General features: G+C 42.8%; 1 protein-coding gene across 2 annotated transcripts in view; it reads left to right on the forward strand.

The window, feature by feature from the left end:
• Window positions 1-14,796, forward strand: part of LOC125906310 (CUB and sushi domain-containing protein 1-like) — a 537,329-nt gene that overhangs the window by 467,525 nt on the left and 55,008 nt on the right. For both annotated transcript variants that reach the window (XM_049604892.1, XM_049604902.1), the window contains exons 49-54: window positions 3,989-4,105; window positions 4,502-4,573; window positions 5,649-5,795; window positions 12,114-12,302; window positions 12,413-12,598; window positions 13,952-14,149. In XM_049604892.1, coding sequence (XP_049460849.1) covers window positions 3,989-4,105; window positions 4,502-4,573; window positions 5,649-5,795; window positions 12,114-12,302; window positions 12,413-12,598; window positions 13,952-14,149 — 909 coding nt within the window. The remainder of the gene's footprint in view (window positions 1-3,988; window positions 4,106-4,501; window positions 4,574-5,648; window positions 5,796-12,113; window positions 12,303-12,412; window positions 12,599-13,951; window positions 14,150-14,796) is intronic.

Consider the following 14,796-nt stretch of genomic DNA (forward strand, 5'->3'; position numbering starts at 1 on the left):
GCCTCGGAGTTGTTTCACCACCTCGGCAACTTCTGCCCCAGAAATTGGACGACCCGCCCCTGAGACCCCCGTCTCTGTTTCCTCACTGGAATACGTGTTGGTGGGATTGAGGAGCTCCTCAGAGTATTCCTTCCACCGCCCGACAATGTCCCCAGTTGACGTCAGCAGCTCCCCTCCCCCACTATAATAAGTGTTAGCAAGTTGCCGCCTTCCCCCCCGAGGCGCCGGACGGTTTGCCAGAACCTCTTTGGAGCCGATCGATAGTCTTCCTCCATGGCCTCACCGAACTCCTCCCACGTTCGAGTTTTTGCCTCCACGACTGCCGCCGCCGCGCTCCGCTTGGCCCGCCAGTACCCGTCAGCTGCTTCCGGAGACCCACAGACCAACCATGCCCTGTAGGCCTCCTTCTTCAGCCTGACGGCTCCCCTCACCTCTGGTGTCCACCAGCGGGTTCAGGGATTACCGCCGCGACTGGCACCAGCGGCCTTGCGGCCACAGCTCGCAACTGCCGCCTCAACAATGGCAGAGCAGAACAAGGCCCATTCGGACTCAATGTCCCCCTCCGCCCTCGGGACGCGGTCGAAGCTCTCCCGGAGGTGGGAGTTGAAGATCATCTGGACAGGTTCTTCCGCCAGGCGTTCCCAGCAGACCCTCACTGTTCGTTTGGGCCTGCCGGGTCTGCGCGGCGTCTTCCCCCACCATCTGATCCAACTCACCACCAGGTGGTGATCAGTTGACAGCTCTGCTCCTCTCTTCACCCGAGTGTCCAAAACATATGGCCACAGGTCAAATGATACGACTACAAAGTCGATCATTGACCTGCGACCTAGGCTGTCCTGGTGCCACGTGCACCGATGGACATCCTTATGTTTGAACATGGTGTTAGTTATGGCCAAACTGCGACCCGCACAGAAGTCCAATAACTGAACACCACTCGGGTTCAGATCGGGCAGGCCGTTCCTCCCAATCACGCCCCTCCAGGTCCCGCTGTCATTGCCCACGTGAGCGTTGAAGTCCCCCAGCAGAACAATGGAGTCCCCGGTTGGGGCACTGTCCAGCACCCGTCCCAGGGACTCCAAAAAGGGTGGGTACTCTGAACTGTTGTTCGGTGCATAAGCACAGACAACAGTCAGGAACCGTTCCCCGACCCGAAGGCGCAGGGAAGCAACCCTTTCGTCTACTGGGGTAAACCCCAACGTACAGGCAAGTACAGGAGAGTCTGGGGGCTATCAGAAAGCCCACCCCGGCCCTCCGCCTCTCACCCGGAGCAACTCCAGCGAAGGAGAGAGTCCAACCCCTCTCAAGGACTAGGGTTCCAGCGCCGGAACTATGCGTCGAGGTGAGGCCGACTATATCTAGCCGGTAGTGCTCAGCCTCTTCCACAAGCTCCAGCTCCTTCCCCGCCAGAGAGGTGACATTCCATGTCCCAAGAGCCAACTTCTGTAACCGAGGATTGGACCGCCAAGGCCCCCGCCTTGGTCTGCTGCCCAATCCACATTGCACCGAACCCTTCTGGATCCCTCTACGGGTGGTGGGCCTGCAGGGGGACGAACCCATGTAGCCGGTTTGGGCTGGGCCCGGCCGGACCCCATGGGCGAAGGCCCGACCACCAGGCGCTCGCCCACGGGCCCCAACCCCAGGCCTGGCTCCAGGGCGGGGCCCCGGGAACCCTCCGGGCCGGGTACACGTATCCTTGATCGTAACCATCATGAAGGGTCTTTTTGTAAACGGATGTTTTGATATAGTTTTGCTGTTGTTAAACACAGACCCCTACCACTTCAGTTCATCAAGGATTCTTGGATTGGATTCCTTGGATTCTTTGTCCACTGTAGAGGCACGCGAGTGAAAACAATGTTATCATCATGAATATTACATGACATGGGATGAATAAATGATATACAAATGGTCATTTTGTGGGTGAAGTATTCCTTTAATATTGCTGTTTAGTTAAATTGATTTTACTGTATGTGTGCTCCTTTTTTTCAATTGTCTGTAGAACAGCAACGTACATATTTGCCAACTTTGTAGATGAAATATTACCTTGAGAATGTTGTATGTTGAATGTTGTAAGACTCTCAAAACACCTTCTTTATTAAAGTATTTCCCCAGCGATTTTCAATTGTATTTCCGTAGAGGTTGGGGACTCATAAGGAACAGACTGGAAGAAGAAAAGTCAAAACAAGCAGATGATATCCTGATATTTAATTAAACTCAAATTCCAAAACATTCAGATCTCACACTTTCCATAATGTAAACTGAGGCGTCATTTTGTGAGATTCTCCCTGCCTGGTAAAGACCCAAGTCTTTCTAAGCCCCCAATTTTGTTGACAAAGTTGTCTCCAAACCTCAGTAGATATGTCATACACAGACTGAATGGTACTCCACATGAATAGTAAGCTGATATTGATATGTAACATTGCTGGAGAGCCTCTTTAATCAGATGTCTTGAAAATATATCTTAGCATCTCTTTACACCCTTTAGCACCTGTTGTTCCACTGCGTTCATAAGCAGTAAATTATGTGAACTGTTTTAAATCAAAGTAAATTATTATCACACTGAATTTCAGATCATATAGATGAAGAGAGAGCTCGCATCTAGATGTCATCAGGGTCTGGAGTAAATGTTCACCAAGAAATTAGCTTGAATGTAAAACGATAAATAAATACTGTTATGGTTTCATGGTGGCCTATTTATGGAAAACATCACCCTGAAACCCACATTGCCTGAACTGGGCTCCAAATGTCATCTTAAAACTGCAACTCTGAACACCCTTCATGCTTATGTGTACATAAATTGGCTAATATCAAACCTGCTGCTACTACTACCCACAGGTGAACGAAATATTTCCAGAATCAAGATGAAGTACATTATAGAAGAGAGAAATATTTTCATTGTCATGGCAGTAAAAGCACAGGCAGAACAACTTTTCTTTTGTCCTAGTAAGCCATGCCTGTGAGCCAGCATACACCACAGCAACTACCTCATCTAAAGAGACTGCAGTCATTTTTAATGTTATTAATTACACCTGTGCTTTTGCGGCTATGATATGCCAAAATGTCCGCTGTGCAAAAGGTTGAGGAAAGTCAATACACCAAAAGACATCTTCAAACACCCCACTGACAGTTTATCATTGTCCGACAGTGCTAGTGTTGAGTGTTGAAGCTGAAAATGTTAGATAAAAACTGCAAATCTATTCCACTTTGGCACTAACTTATATAACTTAAAGAAAGTTGTTGAATATGTTAATTTAGTAGTAAAGCAGTTCAATGTGGCATTTATGCGACTTTTGACACAAAGATTAAAGAGACCTCACGAAAGGAGCACTTAATATTTTCAGTTAGCACCATTAGCACCTCCACACTGACAAGTGCTGGTAGCAGCTCCTGGTATTTCTATGAGATGACTCAATACTGACTTGAATTTCTCATTTGAGAAAATCTTCTTCTTTTTTTTTTTTTTTTTGTATTGAAGTGATGCTCAGCCTTCCCCATCACGTGGGATGAACAGTGTGTCCTTTCCATTATAAAGCAGAAGAAAAAGAAGCCAGCACTCATATAAGAGAACATGCAACCAAAGTGCTCCCCCACACAAGAGTTCAGCTTCTTTTGTGTGAAATTCTGTTACCTAAACAGTCATCAGACAGAAAGACTGGGGGAGGCTCCCAATGTCTCGCTTGTGCTCCAGGCTGATAAATGGGCAAGTTTTAAAGGCAGAGAAGATGGGCATGTGGCCTTCAGATTCAACAAATTGTCATCGCCCCAACATGACCCCTACACATGCGAGAAAGTTGTATAAACCACACATCCCCAGAAGTGGGCTGTTTTTCAAGTGTGTTGGAGAAAGGATACAGATAATGGAGGTAGGGAGACAAACATGAACAGATGGATAGATGGAAAGGACACACACTGGGAAAGCCAGATATGTACAAAAGAATAAGTTTTCACTGTTCAATCTGACTAGCTTTTTTTTCCTATTATTACCCTCCAGCCCAGTGCCCAGCCAATGAGGAGCGTTCTTCATCATCAGGAGTGATACTAAGCCCTGGGTTTCCTAGCAACTACCCCAACAGCCAGACATGCTCCTGGCTGCTGCATATGGTTCCAGGTACAGTGTGTATGTCCAGAGGCCGCACCACTATTTGTCTAGACTGCTGTTTGTGTGTGTGGGGTTATGCCTGAGGGAGAGAAATATTCATGTATGTGTGCAATTTTATTTGTGTGTGTGATGTACAGTGTGACAGGCTTCATTTACTGTATGTACAATGTATGAAAGTGCTGGTGCTGTAAAATACAGATTGTGTCAAAGTGATGCTCTGCTTATATATGTACTCCGCTGCTCTGTTAGCATAAATATATATAATATGTATTTATGTGTTTGTGCATGCCTCCCTGCATTTCTGTGTGTTCAGCATACTTTATATCAGATATGCAGCTTTTTGGGTGTTTTGTTTTTGTTTTTTTTGTTTTTTTTTTGTGGTAATAATTTTGTCTTGTTTCCCAGGTTACACCATCAATATCTATGTAGAGATGTTCCACAGTGAGAAACAGTTTGATGAGCTGGAGATTTTTGATGGTATACAAAGCTTTTTCTCTCTATTTTTGCTGCACTTAAGCACACACACACACAAACACGTGTACACACACACATACTCATACGCAGATTTAATTCATGTTTGTTTATGAAAAGTAGCACAACAGTTAATAAGATGCGCAGCACTTAATTCTCATTTGTGGTGTTGGAAATGTTCCCCGCAGGAGCTCCAACTAGGTTGTGTAACAGTAAATGTGAAAGTGTGCATATCAGATTATGTGTGTGTGGGATTTAACGTTCTTCTTTATTTATTATTTTGTATTTACATTGTATCTTAAGAACTTTATATAACTTTATAAAACCAGTGTTTTGTTGGGATTTTTGCACTCTGAAAATCAGATGTTAAAATCACGAGTGCCCGCTCACAGTGCCCACAGCTTAGTTTGTAAAACAGCTAACATCATAACAAACAATCAAAACACAAATTAGATCTCACTAGCTTCTGAAATATGTGACTTGTATTGGAACCCACAAGCAGGAATGAGCATATATACTACTAATATGTGTACCCCGCTCAGCTCTATCTATTTGTATTTATCTTGCCTGGGCCTAAATAGACTTTAGCTGCCTTTGATGTTGCCAGCAGCAAAGGCATCATTGTGGAGTAGACGGCTGTGACTGGAGTTGTTTCTGAACTTAGTTCGGGCTCCATCCACTGCTTGATTCAAATAACAGACATTAGCACAGGTGGAGGGTTGTGGTCTATAAACCTCAGATGAAGCTAAACCATATGCTTCAATCAGCATCATGTACAACACGTAATTTGGAGGCACTTAGAGACTTAATGAAGCTGTCACCTTCATGTGCTGCATGTCTCAGAAACAATAAAAGACATTCTGACTGCAGCATATTTTTCATCTCCGCCTTAGGTTAGGTTAATATTCATCTGGGAGATTGTAAGATTATTGGAATTTGAAGAAGTATCCCCCCCCAAGACACACATAGACCACTGCACAAAATTACATATTGCATCATGCATATCTATACTGTATATATACAGTATAAATGCATACTGTGCACGCAGCAGTTCTGAAGTGTTATTGATTTGTGTCTCTAGGATCATCAGGACAAAGCCCTTTGCTTGTGGCTTTAAGTGGAAACCACTCATCGCAGCTGAACTTCACATCTAAAACAAACCAGCTCTACCTACGATGGTCCACTGACCACGCAACCAACAAGAGAGGATTCAAGATACGATACTCAGGTACTTATGATTTCTTTCATTTTCTATCACTTTTTGTTCATAAGGGAGCGATCACACCGAGATAAAACGCTAGAAACGCGACACCAGTAAAACTATTGTTTTCCTATGGTACGGCGCGTCTGACTGGCATTCAGGCATCTTTTTAGACGGGCAATTTTCCGGCGTCATTTTAGATGCATGTTTTTGTAGATGCTTCTTTTTAGACGCATGTTTTTAGACACACGTAGACGCTGAAAAGTTAAAATATTTTCAACTCAGCATTGAATGAGCACTTCGAGCATTTCAAGCACTTTTGAAGCAACCACATCTCTAGCGTCTCATTTCTGTGTGATCACCCCCTTATTCTGTTTTCAATCACACAGTTATATTATCATTAATATCAGCAAATCAAAAACCAGTTATCTCCTTATCTTTTTAAGGGCTCCTTTATGCTCAACATTAGATATGTATACAGAGACGGACCGAGCCATCTGTCTGTGCTCCGCTTTCATTTTGTCCGTATTTGTGCATGTTTTCTGAAAGCTTACGCCTCGTTTCCATTTACATATGTGTACATAGACGAGGCATCCTGAAGTCCATTCTTTCCTGTAGGAATCTCCATGATATTTGATGTGCCTGTGAAACTCCTCCCCTCTGTAATATTTCGGCCCAGAATTTGCCTCCAGTACCTTAAAAAAATTGAACTTTTGCATTGGATTTAGAAGAGACATTATGAAAGTGTGCTAACTTAGCTAACGGGCTGCAAACTAGCTAACAGGCTATTTTCTTCATTTCAGTTGCCTGTATGGACAAAATTAGCCTCTTTCCCACAGCTACAGGTAGTTTCTTTTAGTTTCTATCCATCCATAAAAAAATGCACTTCCTTGCATTAGAGGCATCATCTGTATATTTACGGATCTACCAGTCACATACGTAACGCCTCCTTTCCACCTACGTAGGTCTGGACTAGGTAACCAGAAGTCCATTCCAATGGGAATCTCCGTGATATCAGATGTGCCTGCGAACTCCTCCCTTCCATAATATTTCGGTCCGGAAGTATGTTAAAAAAAATTGAACTTTTGCAGTGGATTTCGGAGACACCGTATGACAGTGTGCTAGCTTAGCTAATAGGCTGCTACCTAGCTACAGGCTATTTTCTTCAATTCAGTTGCCTGTGTTGATTGTGAAGTGAGTTTGTATGATTACAAAGAACTTGTTTATCAAGTCTGAACACATTGTGAATCTGAATAATGTTATTCTGCTAAAATATCGTTATACATTATATACAGTCAGACCGTCATTCGGACTCCTTCAGCTGTCCATGCGTCTTTTTAATTAAATATTTCACAAAACATGTCACGTCCCTTTTTGTCCCAGTAATGTTCCAAACGTATTTTCCAAACTACCGGATGGTGAAAAACTGACAATGTTTGCCTCCCCCATGGCTACAGGTAGTTTCTATCAGATTTCTATCCATCCGTAAAGAAACACACTTCCTTGGGTTGGACACTAGAGGCAGCATCCGTATATTTACGGATCAAGGGTTACCAGTCACACTCGTAAGTGGAAACAAGTCGTTTTGGATACATTCAAAATGGAGCAGTACCACTGGAAATCGTGGGGGCAGTGCAGCATAGTTCGAGTGAGATGCGACTGTAGGACATGACAAAGACATTTTAAAACAAGCGGATTAGAATGCATGTCTACTTGTCACAATGTGTTTGATGACCTCACAGACCACTGCCATCTATAACACTGCTTCCATTTAAAGCTGTAGTATTACAACCTCAGCCACAGTCGCCCCGTTCCTTGTTGTATGAATCTTTTAACTCTGCCCACTAGTGCCATCTGTCGGCTGTATCTGTGCCATCATAAAGGACTTATGGAAGTGTCAGGGCACAGACATTTACAACATTTGAAACTGATGCATCTATTTTTGTATGTAAAGGAAGTATCAATGAGCCCTAAAAGCGTCAAGATATGTCTATTTGCCTAGTTCTTCGTCTGTTCTATATATGTTTTCAGTTTAAATTAAAACTCAATATAAATGTGTATTACCTGTATGTTGGGTAAGAAAGATACAATGTGAGGTTTTTGCTTTAGGCAAACAAGAGGATGAGTGTCCTACTATGTCAAGAAATCTGTCAACTGTCTGCTCTGCTTCATCTCTGCTTTCACTCCCTGCTGTGTTGAAAAGTCTTCTGCTAATGTTGGCTGAAGTGATTTGTCTCTAATAGCATGAATAACCAACCACAACGCCTCCCTTATAATGAAAATGAATTGATGCATCAAGGGTGTAGATACCTGAGCCATGATCATTTAGAAGACACTGCTAATTGGAAACGTTCTTTTTAATGCATCAGGCTAATTAAGAGCGAAAGAGAATTAGGAAATCCACTTTGTTAATTTGACAATTTGTTTCAGATTGAGTGTATTATCTCTATCTATCTGCAGGTTCTTGCCAACACTGTGGTGTTCTGATCATTAGCTTTGTTCGGTTCGGGTTGTAAGGTTTCTCTGCTACCCCTTAATCAAAGGCTTTAAACTTATTGAAGAATTTGTTGGAGATGAGCACCAATTTCACTCATAGAAAATACAATTTACAGTGACACTGATTCTGTTTAGGCTTGAGAGGGGTGAGTCACAAGGTCGGTCTCCTGGCTCTCTATACTGAAAAAATGTGTGATGTATTTTAGTCTGTGGGTTATATCAGCACAATGGCCTGAAGTAATAGTATTGTCTTTTCCCCATGGTGTTGTATTGCTCTGACAGCGGCAGCTATACAGAGAACAGAAATTTATAGTTGAGCCTTTTCACTTACCATACACTATTAATGCTCTGGTGAGCCTTATATTGAAGCACGCTATACTATATGTATTGCATATGTATGTTTATGAATTGTTTAGAACATGGACTTCATCTTTGAAGGGCTATGTGAGGTGTAAGACTTGGTTTGAGGGTTAGTGAAACAATTACGTTTAGGTTTAGGGGAAGGAGATGTACTATGTCTGCATTTTTCTTATTATTCTTTAAATTATCTGTGTTGGCTTTAGCAGTGAAGTGACCTTGGAGGCATTGTTCTTAATTGTATCATGTTTATATATCCACTGACCTTTCCAAAAGCAGTAATAGCCTCATTGCTTGTGCACAGGCTTCATGGTGATTCACTTTAAAATTCCATTCCCCTCTTTCTTTCTCAGTCTGTCTTGAATGTTTGTTTTTTTCTTCTTGAATATGTGTGTGTGTGTGCGTGTGTGCGTGTGTGTGTGTGTGTGTGTGTGTGTGTGTGTGTGTGTGTGTGTGTGTGTGCGCGCGCGTGTGTGTTTCGGGGTGTCAGGCTGTAAATAATTATGGGAGTTAATACGTTTTAAGTGGGTATCAGCAATGGTACTGTAGTAGTAGTATCGATAATATCTATCTCAGCACATTTTTACAGCATATGTGAGAACAAAGCTAATATATTTCTCACATAAACATTTAGGGTTTTGTAATAGTCAGCTGAACCTTTCTGAAATGGAACCAAACCCTAATATAAAAAGTTTGTCAGTATCTCAGGGAGGCATAGTTGTTGGTAGCTGTCACAGATGAGTAAAAGTTTATAGAAAAAATAGACAAAAAAGACAAACATTGTGTTGACACTAATTTAGTATGCATATACTCACTGGCCACTTTATTAGGTACACCTGTTTAACTGGTTGTTAATGCAATTAGCTAACCTGCCAATCACGTGGCAGCAACTCAATGCATTTAGGCATGTAGACATGGTCAAGACGACCTGCTGAAGTTCAAACTGAGCATCAGAATGGGAAAGAAATGTGATTTAAGTGACTTTGAACATGGCCAGATGGGCTGGTCTGAGTATTTCAGAAACTGCTGATCTACTGGGATTTTCACACACAACCATCTCTAGGGTTTACAGAGGATGGTCCGAAAAAGAGAAAATATCCAGTGAGCAGCAGTTCTCTGGGTGAAAATGCCTTGTTGATGCCAGAGGTCAGAGGAGAATGGCCAGACTGGTTCAAGATGATAGAAAGGCAACAGTAACTCAAGAACACACTTGTTACAACCAAGGTATGCAGAAGACCATCTCTGTAACAACAACACATCGAACTTTGAAGCAGATGGGCTACAGCAGCAGAAGACCACACCGGGTGCCTCTCCTGTCTGCTAACAACAGAAAACTGAGGCTACAGTTCACGCAGGCTCACAAAAATTGGACAATAGAAGAATGGAAAAATGTTGCCTGGTCTGATGAGTTTGGATTTCTGCTGCGACATTCAGATGGTAGGGTCAGAATTTGGCGTAAACAGCATAAAAGCATGGATCCATTCTGCCTTGTATCAATGGTTCAGGCTGCTGGTGGTGGTGTAATGGTGTGGGGGATATTTTCTTGGCACACTTTGGGCCCCTTAGTACCAACTGAGCATTGTTTAAATGACACAGCCTACCTGAGCTGACTGTGTCCATCCCTTTATGACCACAGTGTGCCCATCTTCCATCTTCCATGTCACAAAGCTCAGATCATCTCAAACTGGTTTCTTGAACATGACAGTGAGTTCTCTGTACTCCAATGGCCTCCACAGTCACCAGATCTCAATCCAATAGAGCACCTTTGGGATGTGGTGGAACGGGAGATTCACATCATGGATGTGCAGCTGACAAATTTGCAGCAACTGTGTGATGCTATCATGTCAATATGGACCAAAATCTCTGAGGAATGATTTCAGCACCTTGTTGAGTCTATGCTATGAAGAATTAAGGCATGGCGTTCAGATGAAGCTGCCCAACCATTCCAACAGTACCAATACTTAGTGCTATTTTAGGAGTGAAAATTACTTACATTTTAACTAAGAGTGAGTAAAAAGTATAAACACCATAATATATTGCAAGGTGTCCCAATAAAGTGTGTGTCATCATCCCACAGCTGACAGACAAAGACTCAACTAACTCTCGCTGCCTTTTCCTGTATGGCATATACACAAGACATGTGCTTTAGCATACACCATAAAAATATTCACAATGTATTGTCTGATGGAAATTTCCCCAGTATCCCACTGGGATTAATAAAATGCTGCATCTGCATCTCCTTATTGTTTCACAGTTAAATATAGGTGTGATGTGCCCAAGATGTGTTCGGGTTTTTTTTTAAGTAATTTAAAAGGCAAGCATGAAGGGGGAGAGAGAGAGGGAGTGACGTGCAGCAAAGGGCCACGGGCTGGAGTTGAACCCGGGCCGCTGCGGCAACGGCCTTGTACATGGGGCGCCTGCTCTACCACTAAGCCACCGACGCCCCAGATATTTCTCTGTAGAAATTCAAATTTCAATCTTTTCCGCAGACTGGAAAGGAAGTAATTTCAACCCTGACAGTCCCAATAAAATTGTCAGTACAATTCAGTATTAAACAACAACTGATCCTCTGATATGGACGCTCTGAGATAAAATCTTATCCAAGATGAGTCCATGTCCCTTTATTAGAATTATAAACATTCAGGAGTAAGGAACTGAAGGACTTGGCCTTCATCCGCTGACTGTATATTTCTGCAGCTACAGAATGATCATGTTGGAGAGAAGTGCTGTGATAAGATATAAAATTAGTGGTGCAGATAGAACAGATTGATTTTAGAGCAGATAGAGTGAGCAAAAGGGGGGGCCATAAGACTCACTGGGGAGAGGGAGACATAAGATTCTTCTTGGAAAGAAAGGTTTATAGATGAAAATGAAAATTACTGTGACTCTGTTGTCCTGACTGGAGTGGGAAAGTCATTCCACCAACATGAAGCCAAAAGGGAGGAGAGCCAAGACCAGGTGGAGCAATGACCACATCGGACAGGGAAGGGAGAGCCAAGTGGTCCGTTGTGGCGTGTTGTGCCGGGTGTTTAGATTGTTCTCCATGCTCTAGCAGTTATGCTTTTATACTCCGTTCCATGAAGACAAAAACATTTTATTACTTGGAAAGGGTTCTGAATAACCACTTAATTTGCTAGCAGTTTACTAGCTGAATGTTTGTGTTGGTAAGATGTTCACAGGCTTGTAAATTGCTACATATGTTGACTAACTCACTGACACTGTTGCTAGCTGTAATGCCAGAAGGGACATATAGGTGATATTTGTCTTTACTCAAAATGCCTGGTTATCAGAGGAATATTGCCATGTAATTTCCAGACACACTGTTTTTATTGAAAATACCCATGGAGCTAACCTACAGTTGTCTCCCCCGCAACTTATTTTGAGCACAGAAAATGAATTAGATTAGACTGGTAATTGGTAGAGTTTCCTGTGAAGTGTGAGCACAGAGAAATACTTTTTATTAAATTTCTCTTTGTCTCTCTGTATCCTCAGCTGCCTACTGTAGCATTAATGATCCTCCAGTGAATGGTGGCGTTGTCAATCGGACCAAGCTCCGTCCAGGTAGCAGACTTCAGTTCTATTGTAACCGTGGTTACCGTCTGGTTGGCTCAAGCAATGCAACCTGCAGGCTCCACCCCAATGGACTCTACCAGTGGGATACATCACCACCTTTTTGTCAAGGTAAACTTTTATTTACACATTCTTCATCAAATGTAAGTGATGATGGAAAAAGATGACAGGCAGTTTAAGATGGATTCCCCTACAACACTTCTCTCTTTGTGATGCGGCAGCTATCTCATGTGGAATCCCTCAGTCGCCGGGCAACGGCAGCTTCCATGCTAACCAGTACACTGTTGGTAGCCAGGTCACCTACCACTGTAACCATGGTTTCCACCTTGACCCTGGTGTTCAAATGACAGCAGTGTGTTTGGAGGACGGCAGCTGGAGTAATGCTGCCTCAGCCCCCAGATGCCTACGTAAGTCTTTCTTTTGTTATTTAAGGGCAGTTAAGAGTTGAGTTGACAAAGAAAAATAAATATTAACTCAAGGTCCACTTATTAGCTGTTTTCTGAGTTTTTCACCACATCTTGCAGTCTACCTCAGTGGACAGTGGGGTTTTCTCAGTTGTCCTATTTGTCATGCTGTCTCTGTGACATGACAACTGTTACTGTTCTAAGATCAAGAGTACATTTAACATTCATTTAGAAAGTGTATATGGCCAATTAAATTCTGGGTGGTATATAAGATGATAGATTTTTATCATCTATAATTTTAAATCATACATTTCAGAGGTATGTGTGTTATTTAGTTTTGGCATGTATGTGAACTAAACAGCTTGGTCAATGGCCACCGGCGTGTGATTCGACACACAAGGACCCCTTTAGCGGCTGTATGAGACACGCTAGGCTTTTAACTAACCAGAGTGTAAACCCATCCTTGAAAATAACGTAGTATAAAGAGCCAGAAGGTCCACATAGGGAAGAGATCAGGGTGGCGGATGGTTCAAACAAACACAGGACTCTCACCCAGGAGACTGCTGTTTGTGTCCCATGTAGGCTATACCCAAGTCAGAATTATGTCAGTTGAGTCAGATTGTTGTTCAACATGAATATTGGACAATTCATAGTTTTTTATCCATATAAAGTTATAACGTTTGAACAAGCTCAGCGGTTAGACATCACATTTCAAACAAAAGCCAGAGACTGTTGTATTAAGTTGCTGTGAGTTGTAAATTCACCACTTCTCAGCAGAGGAAAGAAGATAATGTTATCACAGAGCCTTATGGTGCAAAGCCTCTTCTCCTCTGTGCTGCTGCATTATGTCCGCAGCTATGTGTACCAAAGATTATCGTGAAAGTCAAGAGCTCACTCCGCAACAAAATCTGGGAGCCACAGTGTCCCCAGACGTACACTGCAAAGCACACTGACTGGCAAATGAATGAATAAATAGATAAATAAACAACAGCTGGAGTTGAAGCCATCTCAGTTGACTGAGGGGACTCTGATTGACGATTCGAATTTCCAACTTTCAAGGTGTAGCCCAAAAGTCCAAAACCAAAAGTCAACATTGTCACATATGTTTTATTTATTGTAGTTTTGATGACACACCACTCCCGACCGTCCAAAACTGACACTAAAGGGGTACCTAGAGCATTAAAGTTTTAAGCATAAGGTCACTGACCAAGTCGCCTTATTTGACAAGTTGGGAGTGAGAACGTGTGACTGAAACCATACGGCAGTAAATACATCACAGTTAAGGACACAAATTAAGCTTAAAAACCCTAATTGCATGTTTCATTTATTGTAATCTGATTACATTTTATTTTTCAGCGATCCACTGCCCCAGCACTGAGGGCACCCTGTCCGAACACATGGCTGCCCGCCTGCTATCTGGCAGGCTTGGAGAGTTTGGTTCTATGCTGATGCTGGAATGCTCAACAGGGTACTACTTGGGCGTGGGGCATCGGACACTTCGCTGCCTTGCCAATGGGACCTGGGAGGGGTCAGATGACATAGCTGCATGCAAGAGTAAGTACTGATATAAACATGAACACTATTGTGACATTGTGAAATCTCCACTGCTTCCGTCAAACCATCTGACCTCTACCCCCCTCTGAACAAGATAATAAAACTTCACTATGATATTATGTTTTGTGCGCTTGTTCACCTCCCCCGGCACTCTGGATGACACATAACTTTATTTATGAGTCTATACAGACGTAGAGCCTAGTATTTTATTATGAGATTCCTTTTAAACTGAGTTGATACACACATATTCACTGATAGGAGGTGCTCCACAGCCCTCTGTAGTCGACACTGCACAGTTCTTATGTGATGTTAGTTTCTGACAACTGGCTTGGATGGGGGCGAGAAACTATATAAACCAAGGGATAAAAAAGAAATCTTGTACACTCACACATACACACACATAAACGCACCTGCATGAGCAGGGAACACATGCACACACAGACTATCGAAGGAATGAAACTGCAATGCAGTTGCTGCCACAACCTGTCATGAATGAGTTATCAAAACAGCACACCCACCCTGTTACAAGCAAAACAGTTGAGGAAAAGTCAAAGAATGTTATTTCTCTGTGTGCCAAGAAAGCATGAGATTTTCAGTTGGTTTGAGTAGAAGCATAGCAGTGTGTCATACTGGTCACCACAGGTCTA

Source organism: Epinephelus fuscoguttatus, linkage group LG2, assembly GCF_011397635.1.
Source record: "Epinephelus fuscoguttatus linkage group LG2, E.fuscoguttatus.final_Chr_v1".
NCBI lineage: Eukaryota > Metazoa > Chordata > Actinopteri > Perciformes > Serranidae > Epinephelus > Epinephelus fuscoguttatus.